This window comes from Catharus ustulatus, chromosome 10 (genome assembly GCF_009819885.2).
Source record: "Catharus ustulatus isolate bCatUst1 chromosome 10, bCatUst1.pri.v2, whole genome shotgun sequence".
Classification (NCBI taxonomy): domain Eukaryota; kingdom Metazoa; phylum Chordata; class Aves; order Passeriformes; family Turdidae; genus Catharus; species Catharus ustulatus.
This window is the reverse complement of record NC_046230.1, coordinates 4,832,261-4,857,942: the sequence shown is the minus strand read 5'-3', so window position 1 is coordinate 4,857,942 and position 25,682 is coordinate 4,832,261. Positions and strand designations below refer to the sequence as shown.

Here is a 25,682-nt window from a genome sequence, read left to right as displayed (position 1 = left end):
GTGGTGAGGCTGAAACTTCCACATCTCGTCATAGAATGTTGGCTACAAGGGCTTGGCTAGCTCTGACAGGGAATAAAGGGTCTCTTCACACCATGTCCTGCCCCTAGATCTGGCAAATTCAGGGATGGGAGCAGAAAAAGAAAGCTCTTCTGCCACCCCAAAGCCGTGATACCCACCCACCCTGGGGCAGGGATCAGGAGCTGGGAAGCTGGCAGCCAAACGAGCTCTATCCATGTCAGCAGTGCCGATGTCCCGCTGCCCCAGGCAGGGTGGGATCCCAGGATCTCACCTGGGGAGGACAGCAGCACCCGGGAGCGCTTCCCACGGGTTCCAGGCACCCTCTCGCGGTGAGCACCCAGGGCAGGATGTGGGGCGGGGGTGGCACTGAGAGGGGCTCGGTCCTTGGGGGACCCGCCAGCAATCCCGGGGAAACCATCCCGGCAGCTGGGACGGATTCCTCCAGCTCAGGACAGCCCAGGCTGGGCTGGGCGTGGGGTCCCCCTGCTCTCCCCACCTGCTTTACGCAGGATAATGTGGACAAAACACTTGAAGCTGGTTTCTCCTCCGGCTGGATCAACCTGCCCTTCTCCTTCTGACGCGTTTCCCCCTGAGAGGAGCTTGCAAAATAAATCAGTGCTTTGCATAAACAAAGCCCGAGAGGTGCTGGTGAAAAAACCAGCGCTCAGGAGCTTCACAAATGCAGCTTTTTCTATCAAAGCAAACACAGACGGGTTTTTTTTGCCTCCACAGCCCCTCGGCCCAGGGAAGGATTTCTCCATCTGGCCATCCAGCTTCCTCCTCTCACCAGCTGGGAGCCAAACCTCAGCTGCTGCTGGCAGGTGCCTCCCCTTCCTCTCTCCCCTTCAGGGGGCTTTGAATTAAAATCCCAGCGCGTTTTCCCTGCGGGAAGGCTCCGCTGCCAGGTTCCTCGTCCTGCCACGTCCTGCAGCCTGGCACAGGAGCACAGGGGTGGCCCCGGTGTCCCCACGGGTGGGTACAGCACTGTCCCCCCAGCACGGTGCCCGATCCCTCGCCCCCACCTGCTCCGTGCGCGCTGCCTTTGCTTCCTGCGGCTTTAAAGTTCCCTCGGCGCACACGGCAAAGAGGGAGGAGAAAGCGTTTCATCATCGCTCCCGGGAGCCGACTTATAAAGAGTTGGCGCTGCCGCTGCCGGGCTCACTCGCAGCCTCGGAGGGGTTTGGGCACGGTCCGTGCGGGACGGGCCGGGAGCGCACGCACAGCCCGCAGACCCCGGCAAAGCCTCGCCATGGGAGTGCACCCCGAAGTTGGCAAATCCCCGGTTGACATCCCCAGGAGCTCCAGCACCTGCTCCAGGAGTATCTTCTGCAACATCAAGGTAAGGATGGGGCAGGGATGCTGGCGGGGAGGGGATTGCTGCCTGGAGAGGGACCCCAGCCCACCGCGCACATCCCCGTGCACCTGAAGGGTGTTGGTGATGCAGGATTCGAACATCAGCTCCTGGGGCAGCCCTGCCCTGCCGGGGGGCTCTGTGGGTTCGGAGCGATGCCCTGCACGGCACCTGGGTGCTTCACCCCGTGGAGCAGCGCTCCGTGAGCTTCCCCAGGTGTCTGGGACACGGTGTGCGGCTGCCTGGGGAATGATTAACTACATCCTGGTGTGAAAAGAAAGCACTGCCCTAGAATAACACGGGCTTGCTTTAAAAACCTTGGCTGAGCAGAGTTTTCGAGTGACAGAAGCGAAAGCTCGGTGGGTTGAGGTGAGTTTTGCGGTGCTGGCTGCCCAGTTCGTCACCTGCTGTCACCTGAGAGCCTGCGGGACAGCACAGCGCTCACCCGGCCGTGTCACACCCACCCTGCCCTTACACCGCCCCTCACTGCCTTTCCCCGGCTTTGGATGTGCACCCAGGCTGCCGCACGTGCTGGGACATTGGCCTGGATGTCCCTGGAGCTGGGGGATTTCCATGGCTGGCTTGGCAGCAGCTCCGCAGACGGGCACTCGGAGCAGCCAGGTGCAGTTTTTGGGGAGGCTCCAGGGATGTGCCAGGGGCCAGCGGCGGGCAGAGCCCCTGGGGCCGGGCTGTGCTTTCCCTGGTGCTGTGTGTCAGCACTTCCCAACTCGGATTTCGGGATGTGTGGCCGTGGATGAGGTGTCGCGGTCGGGATGGGTTTGGGGTTTGTTTGCCATCGAGCATTGAAGGACGGTGCTGCCCGCTCCTCCCCGGCTGTGCTGGATTCCGTGGGAATGCTGCAGGGTACCACGGCTCCTCCTGACAGCTCCCAGGGCTGGAGGCACGATCCCAGATGATGTTTCCCAGTCCCAAACCCATGAAAGTCCCCACTGCCCAGGCTGGTGACTTGGTGACACTTTTTGGCGGTGGGCTCCAGGAGAAAGAGCTTATCCTGTGTGATTTGGGGCTGCCCCCGGTCTACACTGATGTTCCTCTGCTCTGCTGGAGATGCAAAATGTGCCCCCAGCCCCCTCCAGGCTGCTGCAGTAATGACCCTGACTTGGGGTGGGTAAAGCCACCCAAAACCAGAGCCCTTCTTGTCGCTCATGCTCTTTCCTGGAAACTGGCAGCAAGCAAAAATATCCTGGAGTGAACAAACATTGCCAAACATGTCAAACTTTCAGATTGGGAAAAAACCAAAAAGCCCCAACAAATAAATGCTGCTCCGTTTGTGCAGCCCACAGGGTGTGGGGTGCCCCAGAGTCAGGCTGGGTGCTCAGCACCCCACATGCCCCAGGGCACTTGGATGGGACCTTTTAGGGACATCTGGCCAAGGGCAGATGACTTGGGGGTGCCACTTTGTTAGGGGCAGGAAAAGCATTGCCTGAAGAAAAGCTTTAAAACTACTTTTAAAACTCCTAGATTAAAATAATTTCTGGTTTAAAAAGTCAACAGTCTGGCAGTGGCACCATGCAAGAGCGTGAAGGAACAGTTTGAGCTCTGCCCAAACATGCTCGTTGGCATCAGAGGGATGATGTGCTCCAGCTGGGATGGTGGCACTCAGGACATCCATCCCCCAGAGAAATATTCTTGCTTTAAAGAGCAAATGTATAAATTGACAGGCAACAAGATCCCCCACCCTTTCCTGACCTATTCAGTCTTCCTGTCCTGAGGTATTTGCATTAGAAACATATACATTAACAAAAGGGCTGCTTCAGGGTCAGAAAGCACTGAAGTGTGCAGTGTCAGCCCTCTCAGCCCCCCAAAATGAGCAGGATGTCAAAGTGTCACAGTGGAAATTCCAGGTATGGGGAGTTTTGGAGTGAATGGTCATCAGAGGGCAAGGCATGGTCAACATCTGGATTTGAAAGGATTTGTAGCTTTTGTTTGTACAAGAAGCCATTGGTGCTATGAATGATGGATTATAAAAAAGCCTCACCCAGCCCCAAATTTTATGGGAAGCTGCGGGAATCACTCTCCCAAGAGACATCAGACACAACATCCTCATACAGGCAGTTGTAGTTTCTGATGGGGAGAGTGTTTCCAACACAACAAAATCCCCTACTTTTAACAGGAAAGACATAATTAAGACTTGGCAGACTTAACCACGATGCTCATATTTAATCCCCAAAGCCCATGTGATGGGATCACATTCAGGGTGTCTTTTGCAGGGCTGGGGCCAAAACAACGAATTATTTTTCTGTGTAAACCATCTTGTAAACCATGATCCCTGTGACAGGGACCACTACCCCTGCACCTGCCCCCATCTCTCTCAGGGTGTTTTCCGGAACTGGACCCATGTGGAACACAATGGTGACAAGGATGGGTGTCAGGGAGGGAGGAAAGGAGCAGTTTGAGGGATGCTGAAGAGTAGGATGGGCTTGGAGTCATGGGGACAGTGCAGGGAGGCAGGAGGGGTGCAGCAGCACTTCAGGAAGGAATTCCCCGTGGATGTGGGCTGGGATCTGTGCGGTTCCAGCTGCTCCCCGCTGCCTCTGGAGCCCGGCTGTGACATTCCATGCTGTGCTGGAGTCACTCGGGTCACACAATGGCTGTGCCAGGGACACCCAGCGGGCTCGGTCCGTGCTGACACTGCTGGGCTGTGCTGGCCTGGCTGGAGTGTGATCCTGCCCTGCCCCACCTCAGTGACCCCACACTGCTGCTGCTGTGAGTGCTGAGCCCTCTGCTCCCACCCTGATCCCCCTGGCAGATCATGAGCAGAACACAAAGAGCCTTCAGGTTCTGCAGCTGGGAGGGTTTGGGGCTGCTGGGCTCTGACCTCAGCCAGAAACCTGGAGCATCGCAGTAACCCCAGAGTATTGGTGGAGATGGGGATGATGATGAGATATTTGATGGGATATTGGGTAGAAATTCTTCCCTGTGAGGGTGCTGTGGCTCTGGCACAGGTTTCCCAGAGAAGCCCCATCCCTGGAAGTGTTTCAGGCCAGGTTGGATGGGGCTTGGAGCAACCATGGCAGGGGGTGGAACAGGATGGACTTCAAGCTCCCTTCCCACCCAAAACATTCTGTGATTTCTCTGCTGAGCAGGGACATCCCCCTGCTTGGGTGTCCACCAGAGCTGCCAGGGTTGAGCTGACTGGCACTGGCACTTGGGGGATTTGCAGCTCAGCAAATGCAGGATGAACCCAACCCTCAGGTGGATGCCAGCACCTGGTGGCACTGGGGACACCAAGAACCTCACAGCCTGAAGGATTTAAACAGGTTTAAAAGGTGGAGAAGGTGGTTGGTCCTTTTGACCCCATCAGAGTCTCCCAGTCCAGAGCTCCAACCATGTGATTTAAGCTCATGTTGGGCTTGATGATCCTGGAGGTCTTTTCCAGCCTTAATGATGCTATGATTCTATGTACATTTTGTGCTCCCAGACAACCACTGGAAAAGGATTATTTCACAGGAATTCTCTGTTTACAGGGCCTCAGATATTTTGGCTTATTCTCCTTTACTGTCTCATTCGTGGTTTTGAACTATTTTAATTGATTTTGGGATCCCCAGAAAGATGACAAGGAGGAGAGCTTTATAAATATCTTTTGATTTAGAGGAGCTGGACTGGTTTCAGCTGGAAGCTGGAGAGCACAGAGGAGCAGTGTGAAAGTGTTGTGAGTGCAGGCAGGGGAAAGCTTTATTTTCCATGCCTGCAGACTGCCTGGCATGGAAAAGGAAGCAGGAGGACAACAGAGAATTATTCTCACTTATGTCAGCCGGAGGTGATCCAGAGAGAGATTAAAAAGCCTCAGGAGAGGTTTAAATTGGGTGTTGTACTGGGGCAGGGAGAGGGAGGGGATGGGAGAGGGTAGGAGAGGGGACAACAAGGTCAGGAGGAGACTGTGAGCTCTCAGAGTGTGACAAGGCTTGAAAGCATCCCAGGGTGAAAGTGTTGGGAGCACGCAGGGAGCAGGGAACAGGAGCAGGGAGCTCCCACCTCCCTGGAGAGTCTGGATGTCTCCTGCAGAGGAAATGGAGGTCTGAGGTCCCAACAGCAGCAGGGCAAGTTTTTTGTCCCTTCCTTCCAAGGGTCTGAAGGAATTTGCTGAGGAGTGTATTCCAGAAGCTTGGAGATGTACCAGTTGTGCTCTCACATCCTGTTGGAAAAGATTATAAATGGCTTTGTTTAGCCAGAACAGGAGATTCATCAAGCCACAGATCTGGAGGCAGCGTGGCTGTAGGTTTGGAGAGGGAAGCCCAGAAAAGAGAAAGTCATGGCTGATTAGAGCCATTGATTTAAGGAAGAAAATCAAAGCAATATTGCAGTCCTGGGGGCTGTGCAGGCAGGCAGTGCAGGCTGGATGAGTGTTTGTGGCAAAGACACAAAGAGGGTCCTTAGTGACATGAGAAGGACCTGCAGTGACCAGGGTCTCCCAGCATTTGTGATGATGGTGCTGGCACCAGACAGGTTGCCTTTGGATGGTCCAGCGCTGTGGTCACACCTGCTTTTGGTGGGATCAGGCTCCAGAAGGGAAGGACCACCTGGTGTTCACCAACACCGCCACCACCAGGGTAAGGAAAAAGATGGGCTGGGAAGTTTAGTGGGATCAAGGTCTAGGAGACCTGAGACAAGGCAATTTTATGAGGGGTGAGGTGGTTGGGTGCCCAAACACAAGCAAGGAGTGGTCAGTGTAGATAAGATTATGGGGAGCAGGACGGGAGAGGAGTGACGCTGATAGGAGCACGAGGCACGGCCGGCCGGGCGGGACGGCTGTTTGCACACACTTCTGGGTCAGCCAAAGCCCAGCCAGCTGCACCTGCCCTCAGGGAAACCCTGCTGGAGGCTTCCTCATGCCCCACTACCCAAAGAGACCTTCAGGAAAGAAGGGAGACCCAGGCTGTTGGAGGGAGGAAAGGCTGCGGGATGCCTGGCATCCTATTCCTTGGGAAGCGTCACATGCTGAGGGTCTGTCTCAGCAATCCTCCACAACCAAAATCCTCCATTCTGGGCAAAGCTGGGCTCACAAAGGTCTTGCAAAGTTATCAGGATGCAGTACCAGGAAACCTCGTGTCTTGTGTTGCAAAAAGAGCAAACATTGTCTTTGCACATGACAGTAACGGGTGTAAAACGTGCTCGGCGTGGCAGCAGACAGTTGTCATTGCAGCATGCTTCAGGCAACTCCTGATCAGGTTAATTTTTATATTTTTTTATTATTTGCAGTAGAAGTCCCACTTAGAAGCCATCTTCTGCCATCAGACCAGGCTCAGAGGCTCTGTGCTAAAGGATGGGCTCTGTGCAGGGTGTTTGGCTCCTTTTGGGGAAATGCTGTGCTTTTTTTCCATCTTTCATGGTGCTTTTTGATCCACAAATCCAGGCAGCTGCCCCTAGCAAAGTGATGCCAAGGAGGGATGTATTTCCCCACACATCCTTACACTTTCCTTTTCCATCTGATACATTTCTCAGCTGTCCTACTGCAGGAGGATCTCCCACTGTAGTAAGAGTTGATCATATGCAAACTCTAAAATAAACACTCTGTCTTCTCCCTATTAAAATTTGGGGGATATTATCAATTACTACAGTTCCCCCCCTTCCTTTCCTTTTTTTTCTCTTGCAAGCTCAGGAGATTAAAGTGGAGGGAGTGTCAAAGGTGGGCAGCTTGGACTCTGCTGCTTTGGGAGGAATGTTCCCTGATTTTGGGAGGAAAGCCTTCTGACTTTTCATTCAGGTCAAGCAATTGTGCTTTGGACTCAGCTCCAATTGTACCCTGTGTAGGGAAAGAACTAATGGAGCATCCTTACTCCTAGTCCTTTCCAAAGGTTTACTCCATCCAACCAGATTAATTTTGCTCTTGGCCACATCCTACTTCACTTGGGTGAAGTGCCCAGCACTCCAGGCAGTCTTTGTGTCCATGTGATGAACAAAGCCCTGGCTCTTTCCATCCCACAGCCGTGGGAGAGATGCTGGGCACGGAGATTAGCACAAGTGCTGTCAACATTTCCATCCTCTTTATCTCCAGCTGGGGCTGCCAAGGGGAAGACACTGAAAAATGAGGTGAGGGATGGCTTTGGACATGAGCTGTGGAAGCAGAGGAAGGGATTAACCCTTAACTCACTCCTGCAGGCGTAGCAATGGCCATGCCACACATAGCAGGATCCTACCAAACCTGTGATCCCTGCAGAGCAGAGTTAGGCTCCTGCCTGGAAGAGTTTTATCCTGACTCCTGGAGATCCCTGGGGGCTCCATAGAGATGGTTCACTCCTATGGAATGAAACCTAAGTATTTGTTGGAGACATCTCAGACAGAAGTTTAGGCTGGGGTTGACTGAATCCTTGCCAGCTCCCGTTGCCCAGAGCATGGAAGGACCAGTCCTCCCCCTTCCCTGCAATGGGGTGGGTTTCTCTTCCTTTGGAAAAAGCACTGCCCTGGGAAGTGCTGGTCCCCACGAGCTGGGTGGGGGCAGCAGCCTGTGTCCCCCAGGAGTTTGCTTCCCTCCTAAATGCAGCTCCTTTTGGAAAGGAGTCAAGTGCCTTGTATAAACAGCCCGGAGTCAGGATTGTCCGGCAGAATTCCGAGGGCATTTTGGGAGGTCCATGTGGGTGCACGCCTTTGCCCTTCCCGTGCTGCTCCCTGCCTGTCTGCAATCACTGCTTGCCTGCAGCTCCAAAAATACACCAGGCTCCCGTGGGAGCCTGTGCTCCGGAGGGTCAGCACTTGGGAGTGCCCCCGGCTCCCAAACCTCCCACCGCGCCTTCGCCCTCGCGCCGGCTTTGCGTCAGCCAAACCTCCCTGAGAGTGAGCGAGCTTGGCTTTCCTTGAGAGCCCCTTCTTGCCATCAGAGAAGATGGATTAGGGCAGCTCCCTCCCCTCCTGGGGAGCGTGGGGCAGCACAGCACGTGTGGTGCAGCTGGAAGGGCCAGGCCAGGCTGGTTTCCATGCACCAGCAGGGTGTGGGTGGTCAGCATGAACACGTGGGGTTGGGAATGTGGGGGAAGAGAGGCAGGGATAGGAGAGGCCGTGAGGAGCTGTGAGGGGACACAGGAGAGTGGTGCCCCTCATGTCCACCAGCCTCAGGCAGTGCATGGACTCCTTGTGGGGAGCCCTCCAAGAAAGGTCCTCTCCCAGTTTTTTGTGCTCAGAGCCTCCAAGGTTTGGGATGTTGTTGTTGTAATTAAAACTGAGTCTGCTGAATGCAGGGAAAGTCTTGAATCAGGTCTCATCCCTCCTCCAGACACTCTGAGTATGTCTGAAAAAGCCACCCTGGAGCAAAGGTCATTTTCCCTTTCTCTGGCTGTTTTGGGTAGCAGGTCCATCCCAAGGGAAAAAAAAAATCACCCCTGCCCTTCCCCTCCCATTTTCTGAGCTCTACACATCTGAGGGCTGAGGCTGCTGTGTGGTCTCAGGGTGGGATCACATCCCTGGAGCATCCGTGTGGCTTTGCTGCCTTTCCAGTTAATCCTGCACATGGGGGCTGGATTAGAAGGACCCGTGGGCAGGGGGAAGCAGCCACACCCCAAGGTTTTCACACCCCAAGGTTTTCCTCTCCCTTTGCTGGTACTCTCCAGCTGCACTTCTCCCACCTCATCTTCCTCCTGTCAGGCAGCCCCAGCCAGTTCCCAGGCATCTCTGGATCCAGGAGCTTTGGCCATCCCAGGATATCACCAAGGCACAAACACATCTCAGGCCATCTCCTGGCAGTTCTGCCTTTTCCTCCCTGCCCTCTCTACCCACAGCTTCTCCCTCTCCTCGTTTCCCATGCTCCCTCCATGCCTTCACCCCATCTCCTGCCAACCCCATCATTCCAGGGAGCCAGGCTGCCTCTCCTCCTCACCTTCCCTCCGTGCCAGCATCCTCTCTGTCCTCACCACTCCGTCTGCCCGGGATTGGGCTGACATTTGCTGCACTACATTCAGCCCTGCTGGTCCACCCTCTTCCCTCCCTGTTGGTAAACAGCTTTGCCTCTCCAGCTGACGCCTGGCTCCAGGAGAAATCCGTGTCCAGCTGCCCTGCAGTGGCTCCAGTGGCTTCAGCAGAGTCTGGCCAGAGCCACAGGAACAAAAACTAATGTTCTCTGGCAATGAGATCCCCACTCCAGTTCCCATCCTCACAGGACTCTGCTCCAGGTCACTCCACAATGATTCCAGGTCATGCCTGGGGAAGGTGGTGGATGCAGCTTCCACCCACAGGATTTTGTCCTGGGATGGGATTTTCAGTGTGGGAGGGGAAAGAGCTCATTCAGCTTCAAGAGTTTACTGGCAGATATTTCACTTCCACTTTGGCCCTGTCTGGGAGGATTTCCCACGTTACACCCCAAATTCCTGTTCTGCAGCTTTTTGTCGGGGCAAAGTCCCAGCTTGGGACTTTGTCCTCTCCTGTTATTGCAATGGCACTGCCAGCCTGATGCCAGCCTGTCTGATCTCACCCCTCCTAGATGTGGCTGGGGACTCCTCATTTTTTGGGTGTTTGCCTTTCTCCTTCATCTTCCCTGTGGCCTCCAGGTTTTTCCAAGCCTGCCCTCACACTGCCAGGGCTCCATTTTCTCCTTTCTCTTCATCTCCATCCTCTTCTCCTCTGCTGTCTGTCAGCATCTCTCCCATGCCTTATGCTTTTAGATTCCCAGCCAGGTCTTTTGGCTGGATCTCTGCTCCCTCACAGGAGAAGACTCCCAATAAATCATTTTCTTGCCCATCTGCTACCCAAATTCTGCTACAATTACTGGGCCTGGCCCTGCATCATCCTCTGCTCCCAGAACACAACTCCACCCACTAATGGAATTTGCATCCTCCAAGCTGGGTGGACAATCTTTGATTTTTTTTTAATCACTTAATGGGTCAGGGTGACTGGTAAATACTCATAAGGACTATTGCTACTTTCCTGGCCAAGGACATGAGGAATTTGCAGTACCTTTGATCCTCCATCCATCATCCCTCACTTCCCAACGTTATCATTGAGGGACACTCTTCCGGTATCCAGCAAATATTTGATTTCCTGTGAATCTAAATTAAAAGCCTTCCCTTTTTTTGTTGTTGTTGTTGTTTGATTGTCTTGGTTTTTTCTTTTAATTGATTTTAAAATGCTTTTGGCGCCGTGTGGATGCATTCCATTCCAAGAAAAATAAAGGAATGCTGTTCTGGCTAAATATAGATCAAAAGACACTTGTGAGCTGCCTCTTGCATCCCTGGCTGAGAGCGCTCTTCTCTCGCAGCCCACCCAGGTTCTTTCCACCAGATTTCTCCCTAAACTCTCTGTATTCCCTTCTCTGCCTTGCTCAGCTTGGCTCCTGGCTCAGCTCACTGCCTGGCTCAAGGGAAGACGCTGGGTTTGGAATAATTTTTTGGAGTCTTCCAGTAGTGAGACCTCACTGTGCGTATTTCACCCTCTCCCTCTGGGGCTTTTAACGCTCTTTTTTGACTTTTCCTAGCACACCCCTTGGAGCAGGTTTGGTTAATGGACTTTCCAGCTGAGTGAATCCCAGGATGCTCCATGCCAGAGGTGCAGCCATTGGCCAAAAGCAGCTGGAATACTCCTGCAGGATGTGCCTGCAGTTACACAGCAGCAGGGCACTGCGGTCCCACATGGCCTCAAAGGGTGCATGGAGAGGCTCACATGGGATATCTGGGGAAATTCTTCACTGGAAGAGTGGTTAATCATTGGAACAGGCTGCTCAGGGAAGTGGTGGGAAGTTTCAAACCTTCCCTGGAAGATTCAAACAAGAGTAGATGTGGCACTTCTCAATATGGTTTAGTGGGTATGGCTGTAATCAGTCACAGGCTGGACCTGGTGACCTTGGAGATCTTTTCCTACCTTAATGAGTCTGTGATTCCAACTGGCTCCTCACTGGAGTGGCACTCTTTGTTTGCCCACAGGTGTTTGTGCTGTGCCATGGGCTCCTCCAGCTCTCCCAGCTCCTCTACAGCGCCAACTTCAAGAGCAGCCTGACCACCATCGAGAAGCGCTTTGGGCTCTCCAGCCTCTCTTCAGGTTTCATCTCCAGCTTGCACGAGGTAAGTGGAGAGAAGCACCCAAAGGAATCCTGGGGGCACCTTCCCAGGGGGATCTCAGGGCTGCTCACACCCAGGGCTTCCTCAGCCCACAGTGCTGGGAGGGGCAGCTGTGCTGCGCTCTGGGACACCTCGTCACACCTCATTCTGCTCTGCCACATCCAGGGGGGAGCAGAGGGTCCTGTGGGGATGGCCCTTGGACAGGAGCAGACTTCCACTGCATGGAATTCCACAATGGTTTGGGTTGGAAGGGACCTTAAAGTTCCTCCCATCTTACTCCACCACCTGCCATGGGCAGGGACACCTTCCAGTAGCCAGGGTTGCTCCAAACCTGCTCTTGGACATTCCAGGGATCCAGAGGCAGCCACAGCTTCTCTGGGCAACTGTGCCAGGGCCTCACCACCCCCACAGGGAAGAATTACCTCCCAATATCCCATCTAATCCTGCCCTCAGGCAGTTTAAGGCATATTGCTGAGCTGGCTGAGGATTTTCTCACAAACACTCTCTTATCAAGAAATCCCTTGGAATAAGTTTTCTTGTTCACATTTTCAGGAATTCTGTCCTTCCTAGCAGCTCTGGCAAAGATCAGGAAAAGATCTGTTGGCAGAGACTTTTTTGCTGGCACTAAGTGGCAGCACACTTGTTTGTGAGCTCCTGGTGAGCACATGGGATGCTCCATCAAAAAGCTGGACACTGGGAATCTTCCTGTATCCTTGGGGAAGTGGATGCCCAAGTCTTACTTCAACCAGCATGACTATTTTGGGATTTAAAAGATGTCTCAGGGCCCACTGAGACTTCCTGCTGTCTGTGACTGTGTGAGGTACCCTGCCTACCCAGGACAACAATCTTATTACGTTGGCAGTTTCAAGAACAAAACCCACAAAGAGACAAACAAGGGAGCCCACGCAAACATAAATGCAAAGTTTTCTTGGCCATACATAGAATCACAGGATGGTTTGGGTTGGAAGGGACCTTTAAAGGCCATCTTGCCCAGCCTCCTGCAATGAGCAGGGACAGCTTCAACATGCCAAAGATAAAAGGATGTTTAGCTTGCCCAGAGCTGTCAGAGCCCATGTAATGGGAGTTTTGTGGTGTTCACCCTGAGTGAGCTGTGTGGTTTCATGGCTTTCTAGCTGATGCTGTCTGCAGTTGCAAATGTCCAGGGCCATAAATATTTGCAGTGAGCTGGACTTTGTAGCAGGGCTCATTGTTTGAGTCACAGGGATGGAGGCAATATGTTTCATTCCTTGCTGCTTTTGGAGGAATTGTCAGTTTATGCCACATTGGTCGATCTCTTCTCCCAGGGAACAAGGGGCAGGGCAAGAGGAAATGGCCTCAAGCTGTGCCAGGGGAGGCTTAGTTTGTGTATGAGAGAAAATGTCTTCACTGAAAGGGTTGTCCAGCCCTGGCACAGCTGCAGGGGCAGTGGTGGAGCTCCCATCCTTGGAGGGGTTTAACAGTGTGGATGTGGCACTTGGGGACGTGGGGCAGCGGTGGCCTTGGTGGCTTGGGAGCAGCTGGAGTCGATGCTCTTGGAGGGTTTTTCCAGCCTAAATGATTCTGTGCTGCCTGTGGGGTGGGAGACAGGTGGGGGTGCTGAAAAAGCCCCAGAGCACAGGGAGGCTGTGATGTTGTTCCTGCCAACAAGGGATGCCCAGAGGAGGCCGAGGAGTGACGCTCTGGCTGGACATGAGAGGGGAGCACTGGGTGCTGTGGACACACAGGGCGAGGGGAAGCTGTCCACCCACCCAGACACAACCAGAGGGTCTGGATGTCATCTGTGACATCTTCTCACATTCCTCCTGATTCCCTGTACCTTTTCCAGATCGGCAACGTGGTGCTCATCATCTTCGTCAGCTACTTCGGCAGCCGAGTGCACCGCCCGCGCGTCATCGGTGTCGGGGGGCTGCTGCTGGCCCTGGGGGCCTTCCTGGTCACCCTGCCCCATTTCCTGTCGGGCCCCTATGAGTACACTGCACTCAGCACTGGTGAGTGCCACCAGATGTGCCCCACAAACCCAGATCCAGCTGCGCCGGGGTGGCTGAGGTGTGGCTGCCCAAAAAAAGGGGTGTTTCCAGGGCACACTGGGGTTTAATTGTGGTTGAAGGCACAGCCTTAAGGTGGGCAGCTGCTGATTAAACCTGACATTGTCATAGCTTTGTAACCCCTTCTGAATGCAAAAATTACATGTGGGATTTCTTCTGTCTCTCCTGCACGTGTTATTCCAGCTGTTTTTACAGAATCATGGTTCAAGTTTGAAGGGACCTTAAAGCCCATCTCATTCCACCCCTGCCATGGGCAGGGACACCTTCCACTACACCAGGCTGCTCCAAGTCTGTCCTTGAGCACCTCCAGGGATGGGGCAGCCACTGTTTCTCTGAGAAATAGCAGGTTTAGTTTAAATATTAGGGAGAAATTCTTCTCTGTGAGGTTGGTTAGGCCTGGCACAGTTGCCCAGAGAAGCTGTGGCTGCCCCATCCCTGGAAGTGCCCAAGACCAGGCTGGACAGGGCTTGGAACAACCTGGGACAGTCAAAGGTGTCCCTGCCCATGGCAGGGATGGAATGAGATGGGCTTTAAGGTCCCTTCCAACCCAAACCGTTCTGGAATTCTGTATAAAGCAAAGCTCCCCTACCTCCAGAGCCTGTTCTGCTCTGACCAGGATCCTTAGGATCCAGCCCAAGGAAGGCTCCTGCTTTAACTGGGAAGGCTTTGGGAACAAGCTCATGCATATGATGACAGCTCTATTTTCCACACAGAATGGAATAAGCAGAGGAACCAGCATCACTTTCCACAAGACTGCCTTTGGTCTCTCCAAAGTGCTTTTAATCCCTAAATCCTCAGAATGCTGATGACCCTCTCAGGGAAACCCAGACCTCCGCTCATCCCCATCCCATGATTTTTGAGTTTGGAAAGTAAATCAGGCATCAGATGCCAAGCTTTCCAGCAGCTTAAGGTCATGTATCAGGCTGTGCACAGGTCAGGATTTGGGCCAGGGGCTGCTCTTACTGTGAAGGAGATGAGGAAGGAGCAGGTATCACCCTGCTCCCTGCTGGAGCTGGGCTCCCTGACTGGGGGAAGGATACAACAATAAGGAAACTGGACAGGAATTATGCATTGGTCCTGCTGATGCCCCAATTGATTAGTGTTGGACTTGTGTGCAATCATGGAAGTACAACCATAAATCACTGAAAAGGTCAAAAGAAAGTACCAAGGACTGTTTGACCCAGAAGTTCTGTACAGAGCACGATTCTTGCAGAACTCCTTTGCTAAACTGAACAGGATTAGAGGATGGCAAAAACAGATGGACAGGGCAGAGATACTGATATTATGAGGACTGCCTGATGATGGCAAAGAATTCAGTGTGTGAAGATGCTTCATTCTTGACTGGAGTGTCCATGGCAGTCTGGAGCAGGGTGAAGATCCCAGTGTCTGGGCTGTGTGAAGGAGCAAGGGCCATTTTTGGAAGGAGCTGGGCTCCTCCTGAGCCATGGGGCAGCAGAGGTTCAGGGCAGGTGTCCTGCTTAGGACAGCCAGCTGACCCCAGAGGGCATCACTCCCTGTCCCTGAGCAGAGAGCACAGGCACCAAAAACCAGCCATTAATTAGGTCTGCCCTCAGTGAACCCAGAGCACTCTCACTCAATGGTATCAACTCTTTAATTGGTTAAAATCACAGCCTGGTTGTTTGCTACCCTGACCTCAGTGCAATTCTCCAGAGCAAGGGCAGGGTGATGAAAACTGCTGAATAAAATGAGCAATCCATCCAAAATCCAGCAGTTTGTGCCCACTCAGCAAGTTTGGGGGATTCCTGCTCTTTGGGGATTGAGTGTGGGAGGAGGCAGGGGACGTACCCAGGGTTGAAATGCTCCTTTTGTTCCCTCCCAGGTAACAAAAGCCAGGTTGAGCTGTGCAATGCAGAGAGTAAATTTGTGTGCCCAAACACCACGGGGGACCCCCAGAAGGAGGCCAGCAGCGTGTGGGCCATGATGGTGATTGCCCAGCTGCTGGCTGGGATTGGCACTGTGCCCATCCAGCCCTTTGGGATATCCTACGTGGACGACTTTGCAGAAGCCAACAATTCCCCTCTCTATGTTGGTAAGTGGCACCATTGCTCTATATTGTTTTGTTTCACAGAATCCCAGGATGGTTTGGGTTGGAAGGGACCTGGAAGCTCATCCAGTTCCACCCACCTTCCACTAGACCAAGTTCTGCAAGCTCCAGTATCCTTGTCTTCCCTCTGCAGTGAGGGATCACTGTTCCAATGAATTGTCCCACTGATCCCTTAGAATTCCCAAATCTGCAAGGCAAATGAAGGAAAGAGGACTGAAGGAACCCAAAAGGTTCTGAAGAGGAAGGGAAGTGGGACTGGTGTGTTGTTTATAATAGAGGTGCTCCCTTCAGGGCTGTGGGAATGTCTGTCAGGGTGAATGGCTCTGGGTGACCCAGGTTGCCTCAATACAGCAGAAATTCCATCTCCCCAAGTCCTGTTTCATTTTGTGTCTGATGCAGCTCAAGCTCACTGTCTCCTTTTAAATATCTTGAGAAGGCTGTGTAGTTTCTGTCAAGGAGGGAACTTGGATCCTGTCCTTGCAAACAAGTCAAAAGAAAATGTTCTGACCTTATGGGTTATCTAGTTCAGAATGGGAGGGTTCAGCTGCACCCAGAATGGTCTGGTGGCCTTTTAGTCCTCAGAATTTTTCACCTCTCCTGACATTTGTACCTTGGACTGAGGATTAGGGTGTGTTTGTTTCCTTGGCATCCTAGAGGAAAGGAAGGTCTCAATCACCTGTGTGAGCCCAGGATGTCGCTGCCCTGCTGCTCCCTGGGGTTCATGAATATCATGGATATCCATGGTATGGCTGACAACCTGTATTGTGTCAGCAAAGCCCTGATGGCAGCAGAGCAGAGGGACTTTTCCCACAGGCAGTTGCCTTACCCCTCTTGCTCCTGTGGAAAAAGTGTTGGGGCAGTGGGGACCTTCTCACCATCTGAAGCATGATGAAGGGTGGTTTCTCCCTGCATCTCCTGGGAAGACAGAATCCATATCTGCGTGGAAACTACCACTCCCTGCTCACAGGGGCTCTCTCTGCTCCCTTTCCCAGCCATCCTCTTTGCCATTGCTGTGTTTGGCCCTGCCTTTGGATACCTGCTGGGCTCCGTGGTGCTGCGGCTCTTCGTGGATATCGGAAGGGTTGACACTGGTGAGTGTGCTCAGGCAGCAGTGGTCCTAGAGACCCTCTGAGATGAAAGGTGACAGAACCACCAGTCCTGTGACCCATAGATCCCACTGCCCTGGAAAGACCTACCTGGAAAAGCACCCCCAGCATACCCTCTACTGTGTCACCCCGTAAGGACAGAGAGAGGTGGTCCTGACAGCCCCACTGAAGCCGAGCCCTGGGCTAGGGACACTCCAATGCCCAACTCATGGTGCTGCACTGGAGGTCATGGCTGGGGTCTGCCCACTGCCCCCACACTGAGGAGGTATCCCAGCTTGGTGGTGGAGAGGAACAGGAAAATCACAGAGCAACCACACAGAGTCTACTCCTCCTCCCCAGCACCCACCACCAGCACCTGCAGGGAGAGGGGCTGAGCTGATGCCCCACAGGGATAATTTGCTTTATCTATGGCTTGTGCTTATTATTTCTGGTAACTTAATCACTAAAGAATTCTCCCCAGCTCCATCATTAACATGGCTTTTCCTGTGTTTCCTTAGAGAGATCAGAGCCTGCCTGACATTTTTGTCCGGTGCCTGATAAGAATAATAAATGAACGTGGGCAGGAAACGCCAAGAAGCGTTTGGCCCACTCCCCGCGGCGGCAGACGGATTTAGCAGCCTCTGCCTGGTCGCTCCATGATGACGTCCAAGCTCCAGAGTGGAGTGCTCCTGTTTGGGGAAGTGGGATGATTGTTTCAGAGGGGTGTGGGCTCCTCTGCTCTCACAGCCTGGCACGGAGCTCCCAGCCAGAGCCATGGACAGCCAGGTCCCCAGGCCGAGCCAGCAATCTGTCAAACGTCCCGTGAGCATCTCTTGGCCCAGCCAAAGGATGTTGTGCTGGAGACAGAGCGGCTCTCACCTTCTCCTCCTTTTTCCGGACAAGGCGCCCGGAGCTTGGTCCACTCGGAAACTCAGAAAGCAGGAGTTTCTGCCAGCACAGGGCCTTCCCTCGGTCCCTGCAAGCAGAGGTGACCAAGCCTGAACAATGGGAGAGCAGCTTGTTCCAGGAAAGCAGCGTGCCCTTCCCCAGTGCCTGTGTTGGCTCAGCATGGTCCAACCCATGCTCCAGGCAGAGAATGGAGCTGGACCCCCATAATCTCTGCCCCACTGCTTGACTCAGGGGTTAGAGTTGAACCTGTGCCTCCAGCGTGCTTCCATGCTGACCAAATCCACCCTGCAGTCACCTGGGAGGCTCAGTAGGGATGAGTACAGGGCCCTAGCCAGGGAAAACACAGATTAAACACAACCAGGGCCGGTCTTGCTGCAAACACTGGTGGGAGATCCCACCTCCATCCATTTGCTCTTACATACGAGTAGAGAGACCCTTGGGCTGTGCCCCCAGGGACTCTTCACACTCCACCAGTCCGTGGATGACAGGAGATGTGTCCCTGTCACCCTTGGAGCTCTGACAGCCTGTCCTTGTGTTTGCAATGGCAGTGGACCTGGCGCCCAGTGACCAGCGGTGGATCGGAGCCTGGTGGCTGGGGCTGCTCATCTCCTCGGGCTGCTTGGTGCTCACCTCCATCCCTTACTTCTTCTTCCCTCGGTACATGCTGAAAGGAGAGGTGAGAGCTCATCTCCAGGGGCTGGAACGTCCTGGAGCCAGGGATGTGCTCAGGGAGCGAATACCTGTCCCCAGAGGAGAGGGAATACCTGTCCCCAGAGGAGAGGGGTGGGAGGGAGGAAGGCAGTCCTGCAACTCTTTCCCATTAAAACTCATTTTAAAAGATGGAAAATAATTAATATGTATTATTTTGGTGTTTTCAAAGCCAAACCCGGCTGGTTTTGTTACAAAAATACTTTAGTTCTATTTTGAAATTGTTCTCATTGCTTGTTTAAAGGCAAAACCCAACCCAAAATATTTCAAGTTATAGCTACTGAACCATCTCTAATTTTCATTTTCAGACTTTTTGCAGAGTTAAAAGGGAAGTGTTTTATCAGGGTTCAGGGGAGGAAAGATTTCCAAGTTTTTAAAACCTCCCAACAACAAGCTGTTGTCTTGCTGCTCTGCTCAGGGGTGCAGCGATGTTTGAGATAATTCACCCCTTTAATCACAGAATCATAGGATGGTTTGGGTTGGAAAGACCTTAAAGCTCATCCTGTTCCATTCCCTACCATGGCAGGGACACCTTCCATTGTCTCAGTTTGTTCCAAGCCCTGTCCAACCTGGCCTTGGACACTGCCAGGGATGGGGCAGCCACAGCTGCTCTGGGCACCCTGTGCCAGGGCCTTGCCACCTCAAGAATTTGTCCCCAAAAATGGCAGTGGGAAGCCATTCCCCATTGTCCTGGCATTCCAGACCCTTGTCCAAAGTCCCTCTCCAGCTCTCTTGGAGCTCCTTCAGGCCCTGGAAGGGGCTCTCCCCAGAGCCTCCTCTTCTCCAGGTGAACACTCACAGCTCTCCCAGCCTGGAGAAGTGCTTGGGGATGGGGCTTTGCTGTAACTGTCAGGCTTGGCTGGGGGGGTCAAAGGCCCTGGGACAGACCCTGCCCCTGCAGAGCCTCCCTGTGCCAGGCCAGTGCCAGCCCCTCTCAGCTCAGTGCTGGTCTCTCCCCTCCCAGGAGCGGAACACGGAGGCTGGGATGCTCAGGAAGATGGAGGCAGCTGCTGAGGAGACCTCCCTGCTGGAGTTCATAAAAAGTAAACTGCTGGAGGGTCCAGGAGAGGGTGGGCGGGGATGCTGGGCTGTGCTGGGAGGGTGGGGACCACCACACCTGAGATCCACACCAAGGAGGATTGCTGGGAGTTCCTGGGAGCTCAGCATCGTGTGTGGACCAGCTCCAGCACCACGAGGGGTTAAGGACCACGGGAGGGTGGGCACTGAATTGCTTCCAAATTTTGCACTGAGGACCTTAAAGTGGTAGGAGAGTGCTGGAAAAGGGTCCCTGGGAGGTTTAAGCCCAGCTCCAGGAGTGGGCATGGGGCTGCCAGCACCTCCACGAGGTCACCTCACTGCAGCTGCCACTGTTTATGTGGGGCCAAAACAGGCTGGAGAGGGATGGCACTGCTCAGGGACCACATCAATGACTTGTAGCTCCAGGAGGATTTCTTCCCAGATAGTGCCCCTCCCTCCTTGCCTCTTCCTCCGGCAGTCATATCCTGGAGCTGCCAGTTCCCTCTTTTCCCCTCTTTGGCCTTTAATGGATGCTGGCTCTCCACCACTCTCTGCTACTTAGAAAACTCATAAGTGACCAAGGAAACAGAGCTGCTCCCAGGGTCCATCTGCCTCTGCTGACAGGGCCAGAGGACACAGTGTCCCACCAGGAAAACACATCCATGGTCCTGCCAGCTGCTGGGACACCTCAGGCTGTCTCCCCTCCTGCTTTCCCATGCCCACAGACATCCCCAGCAGATCATCATCATCATCATCATCATCATCATCATCATCATCATCATCACCATCATCCCACAGCCATCCTTACTGGGAACAGGCTTAGGGTGGGGATTTCTTCCCAGTACAGATTGCTGCCCTGAGGATCACAAGGCTAAAAGACATTTTTCCTGTGGTTTCTCTGTAGGATTCCCAAAGATCTTCTTCAGGCTGCTGCTCAACCCCCTCTTCATCCTCCTGGTGCTGGCTCAGTGCAGCTTCTCCTCCGTCATTGCGGGTCTGTCCACCTTCCTCAACAAATTCCTGGAGAAGCAGTACGGTGCCTCCTCCTCCCAGGCCAACTTCCTCATAGGTGAGCAGGGATGGAGGCAAAAAAATTCCACCAGTAGGGAGCCAACTGCCCACATTCCCAAGCTTTTTAAATCCTGGAGAGGAGCTCACTGAAAGCTCATTTTTTGGATGAGACCTGGGGTTCACCTTGGGGTAGTTGGTGACTTTCCTGACCTGTGGTTTGGGCTGCCTTGGACAACAGTTGGATTTTCGGGTTCTCCCAAGTCCTGTGAGGTCCAGGGAGGGGTTCTGGGCAGGCAGGATTCCCCCTGATGGCTCCATTGCCCTGCAGGAGCTGTGAACCTGCCAGCAGCAGCACTGGGGATGCTGCTGGGAGGGATCATCATGAAACGCTTCTGCTTCTCCCTGCGGGCCATCCCGCGCTTCGCCGTCGTGGTGCTCGTCTTCTCCATCCTCATCTGCCTGCCCATTTTCTTCATGGGCTGCTCCACTGGCCACATCGAGGGCATCTACCCCCCCAGGTAACCCAGCTGCAGCTCCTTGTTTCTCCAGCTCTTCTCCATGGGGAGGGATATGTGGTGGTGGAGAGGCAGAAGACATCACCATGCTGCTTCTTGCTCCTTGATCCCCACTGCACAGAGGAAATCACAGCCCAGAGAGCTCAGGAAGGTGTTTATCCATGATTTTCTGGGCCAAGCAAGCAGGGTGTAACTTTTCACTCTGAACTTTTAGGGGAAAATCAGTACTATTGTGTTCACATCACTTCACTGCTCCCAGTGTTGCAGCTGGACATCATCTTTCTCCTCACCTCAGTGGATATTTTTGGCCCTTACTTCTTAAGATCAAAATGACATTTATACACAAGCAAGGCTTGATGTCAAGTGCATTGAGCTCATTTCCCAGCACACTGCCAGCAAGGAAGAGATTTCTGATGCCATTTTCCCACAGGAGAGGATCCCACCCTGCCCAAGGGCAGCTCCCCAGTGCCACATTCCCGCAGGATTCAGGCTGTGACTCCAGCAGATGCACTCCTAGGGGGAGTGAGGGAGGACAGGGCAGATTTAGGGCTGTGCTCTTCACTTCCACAGTCACCAGGCTTGTTTGGGAACATGCCCACTTTCAGTTTGTGTCCATGTGGTGCTTCCAGCTGTGGCTGTTCACACATCTGTTTGTGCAGCTCTGGATGGAGCCCAGATCCATTTCTCCAGGCTTTTGGCCAATTAATTTTCAGCTTAAAAAAAATAAAAAAGAAAAAGGAGAAAAGAAGCGTGTGAGTACTTGTTTGTAGACATAACATAATTCCTGTGACATTCACTGCACACTTCCAGAGGTACCTGCAGGGATCAGGGGCTGGCAGAAGGCCAGGCAGCTGCTGGCAGTGTCCCAGCCCAAACAGGAACTGGAAAACTGCTCAGCTAGTAAAAGGGCTTTTTTTAATTTTTTTTTTTTTTTAATTCTTCCTGTCCTATATATTAATTTTTTACCTATTTTTCTCCCCTCCTTTCTGGCAGCACACTCAATTCCCAGCAGGTTAAGGCAAGGGATGGGTGTCAATGCTCTAAGCAGAACTTCAACCCTGTGTGCCGGAAGAACACCACGGAGTACATCTCACCCTGCTTCGCTGGCTGCACCAGCAGCAGCACCAACCCCTCCAATCCCAGAGAAGTGGTGAGTAAAGCAAGGTTAGCAAAGCAGCCTTGCTGGGAATAGTGGAGTGATGCTGCAGGAACCCCACAAATGCAGTAAGGGGGTGGAATGTTTTCCTCACGGTGTGCTGAGCCCAGGGAAGGTGCCATGGAGAATTGCTGTAATGCCCTGGGAACCTGCTTGGAGGAACAGGGATGGTGGCAAATCCCATTACAGGATGCCATGGCTGTGCCTTAAAACTCTACTTGGTGTCCTGCACAGGGATGTGGGACAATGGGTCATGAGAATCCTGCTCCTGCCGCTGGAAGTCTGACATCTATTTTGTTCCAGATCTACCACAACTGTTCCCTGAATGGGAATGAGCTGTTCTCCACCTCCATGGGCTCTTGTCCAGTCAGCTGCTCCCACATGCTCCTCCCTGCCATATTCCTCATCTCCTTTGCTGCCCTGGTCGCCTGCCTGTCCCACAACCCCCTCTACATGATGGTGTTACGGTGAGCCAGAGGGGTGTCCTGAGTTGATAGGATGGTTCCCCATGTTGGGATCAGTGGGATGTCATAAACCAGCCCAAGTCTTGGATGAGTCCAGCACCAGCAGCTCTGACCTGCTGTGGCTTCTCCCCTGCAGGGTGGTGAACCAGGATGAGAAGTCGTTTGCCATCGGAGTGCAGTTCTTACTGATGAGACTGTTGGGTGAGTGCTCATCTCTGAGCGAGGCTGGGCTCTGCTGGAGCTGTGGGAGGCACTGAACCTCTTCAGGATCAGCACCTCACTCCATCCTCTCTTCCCTGCAGCCTGGCTGCCAGCCCCAGCCATGTTTGGAGCCCTCATCGACTCATCCTGCATCCACTGGCAGCAGCAATGCAGCCAGCGCCGCTTCTGCGCCTACTACAACAACGATTTCCTCCGAAACAGGTACCCTGTGCCCCAGCCCCGGGCAGGGGAGGGACCCCAGCCCAGCCTGGGACCAGCTGGGAGTGCCAGTCCAGGTGTGGCATGTCCCTGCTCTTCTCCTGGCAGATACCTGGGGCTGCAGGTGGGCTACAAGGTGGTGGGCACCGTGCTGCTCGCCCTCGTCAGCTGGAAGGTGAAGAGGAGCAAGGAGTACAACGTGCAGGAGAAGGCAGCAGGGCTGGTGTAGCCCCTGAGGACTGACACACCCCATCACCCACTGCCACTACTTTGTCTTGTTTGGGTTTGTTTCACTTCCCACGGGAGCGACTCAGAGCTCCTCTCCTGCAGTCCGGGTGCTCCTGGTGAGGGATGCTCTGGGTCAGCCCCATCCTGGGAATGGAACTCCTGGGAATGGGACTGCTGGGAATGGCAGCTCCTGGGAATGGCACTTCCTGGGAATGGGACTGCTGGGAATGGCAGCTCCTGGGAATGGCACCTCCTGGGAATGGGACTCCTGGGAATGGCAGCTCCTGGGAATGGCATCTCCTGGGAATAGCACCTCCTGGGAATGGAGTCCTGGGAAAGGCACTTCCTGGGAATAGCACTTCCTGGGAATGGCAGCTCCTGGGAAAGAGACTCCTGGGAATGGCATCTCCTGGGAATGGCATCTCCTGGGAACAGAAGTCCTGGGAATGGCAGCTCCTGGGAATGGCAGCTCCCAGGGTCTCCAGCACCCTGGGGAGGAGCAGCCCCCAGCCAGCTGGAGCAGGAGGCAGAGGAGAAGTGCCTGCTGTGGCCATGGTCCTGCTCTGCTGTGACATTCCCTGCTGGGACAGGAGCAGGGGAGGTGGCTGCCAGCCCTGGTGTCCCCACAGCCCGAGGTGAGCAGGGACACAGCACACGTGTTGGGACAGGTCAGCACAAGGGGTTTATTGCAGAACATCTGGGGTTTGTTGCTTTTTATTTTTTAAATAAAGGTCACTTTTCCAGCTGTGGTGCTTTCTTGGGTCTCCCCCCACCCCCCACCAGCAAGACACGCCCTGGGCAGGCTGCAGCTCAGTCCAGCACATGCTGAGCCCATTCCAGCTGGGAAAGGGGAACAAATGGTGGCAGAGGGGGCCATGCTTCTCCTGCAGCTCCATCAGTGATGGCAGAGGGCTGCTAGGGGCTACACAGAGCTGGGGGCCCTGCCTGCAGTCCCAGGGAGCCTGCCCAGCCCTGCCTGCATCTCCCTGATGGGCAGGGCAGGGGGCCTGGGCAGGGGCTGCAGGCACAGCAGGTTTTGACCTGAGATTCTCATCCCCAACAGGTTTATTGGCACAGATCAATTCTGGTATTGGGTTGCTTGAACTAGTGCCATGAACAAAGAAATACCTGGCAATTAAAAAGCTTCATTGCCCCTCCCTCACACCACAGTCTCAAGGGTTTGTATGGGTGAGTCCTTCTCACCCTTCAGTGCTTGGCTGTTTTTGGTTGTTTCACACTCCTCAGGTGTTTTGGTGGGTTCTGTGGGTCCTCACTGTGATTGGGTTGTTACAATGCACAGACACAATCTGCACAATTTTAACTGCAGCTTTGCCTATTCTAACGATCAGTAATGATCTTTACAATTATTAATTGATCAGAGTCAGCTCCAGGTTTCCTTCTGATCCATGTCTGCCTGACACAGCACAGCCTCAGGGTTCACATCAAATTCAACCCATGGCCTAACAAGTCCAGCTATTTATGTCAAGCACTGAGCTACTTTAAAATCCTGTAATTTTTTCAATGCAGCAGGCTCTGGGCAGGGTACAGTGGGTTTGGGGCTTTTTTTCAGGGCTTTTATAGGTTGACTGTATTCAGGCCCCATGGCTTTTCCCTCTGCTCTTGGCCCTGCTGCAATCCATGTTCATGGAGGGAGTTGAGGGAAAGGAGAGGACAGGAGGGCACCTGCCCTGGATCATCAAAGTCTTCACAGAAAAGAGCTCTCTCCATGTTATCCCTGTTCCTGTTCCACCTCCAGCAGATTTTCCCTGAACCTTCCATACATTTCTCCACTTCTTCCTCCCCTTTCTCCCAGCAAGACAAGCCCCAGGAGGGGCTGGTCACAAAGTGCACAAGCTGGCCCAAATGGGGCCAACAGAAGCTCCCTGTGGCTCTGTGCACAGGGAAGGTCACAGCTGGAACCTGCTTCAGGGAGCCTTGGAAACCACCCCTTGGGATGCTGATGTCCAGGCATTGTTATTTTTGCTTTTCTCTGCCTTTCAGCAAGCTCTCCTCCTCTTTCAGGTTTTCTGCTATCCTGGTTAGCACTGTGCTTGTCATTCTCCTCCAAAAACATCTTTCCCAGGGGAACAATTCAGAGTACAATCCATAGGAAAAAAACACTGACCAGAAGAGCTTTAGCACAGTGAGGGCCTCAGCCCCTGGGGCTGTGTGAACACAGCAGGGTCCTGACTCAGGCAGCTGGAGCAAGAAGGGCTTGAGTTTATCACATCCCACTGTCCAGCCAAAGCCACCCCAACACAGCCCTGCCAAGCTGCAGCCTCAGGAGCAGCAATCCCAGCCAGCAGAGCCATGGGCTGGGAACAAGGTCAGAAGAGCAAAGAACAAAGCACAGAGCTGACTGGGGAATAAAGAAAAACAAGAAAACAACACTCACAGTTGCCAGTTCTGCTCTTTTCTCTGAGCCACTGGGGAAAAACAGCCCTGAGTATTTAAATATTTTAAAATGGAGTGAGGCCCAAAAAACTCCTGGAGTTCTGCTCTGTGCTCCAGCATGAGTGTCTCTGTGCAGCCACTCCCCAGCCTGGGAAAGCTGAGGCATCTCATCTCCATCCAGCAAAGCCACAGGGTGCCACAGGCACCTCCAGGGCAGAGCAGCACTGCTCTGTCACCACAGCCACCGCAGCTGGCTGGAGCTCTCCTGTGCACATCAAAGTGCCTCTCCATTACGATT

General features: G+C 53.6%; 1 protein-coding gene across 1 annotated transcript; it reads left to right on the top strand.

Moving 5' to 3' along the window:
* The first annotated feature begins 1,173 nt into the window (after positions 1 to 1,173).
* On the top strand, positions 1,174 to 23,211 carry SLCO2A1 (solute carrier organic anion transporter family member 2A1). Its single transcript, XM_033068489.2, has 14 exons — positions 1,174 to 1,357; positions 11,233 to 11,370; positions 13,193 to 13,355; positions 15,253 to 15,462; positions 16,470 to 16,568; positions 18,020 to 18,147; positions 19,144 to 19,222; positions 20,101 to 20,265; positions 20,536 to 20,725; positions 21,716 to 21,872; positions 22,182 to 22,345; positions 22,479 to 22,543; positions 22,645 to 22,765; positions 22,871 to 23,211. The coding sequence occupies exons 1-14, from the start codon at positions 1,268 to 1,270 to the stop codon at positions 22,989 to 22,991; spliced, it is 1,890 nt and encodes a 629-aa protein (XP_032924380.1). The 5' UTR covers positions 1,174 to 1,267; the 3' UTR covers positions 22,992 to 23,211.
* Positions 23,212 to 25,682: the final 2,471 nt, after the last annotated feature.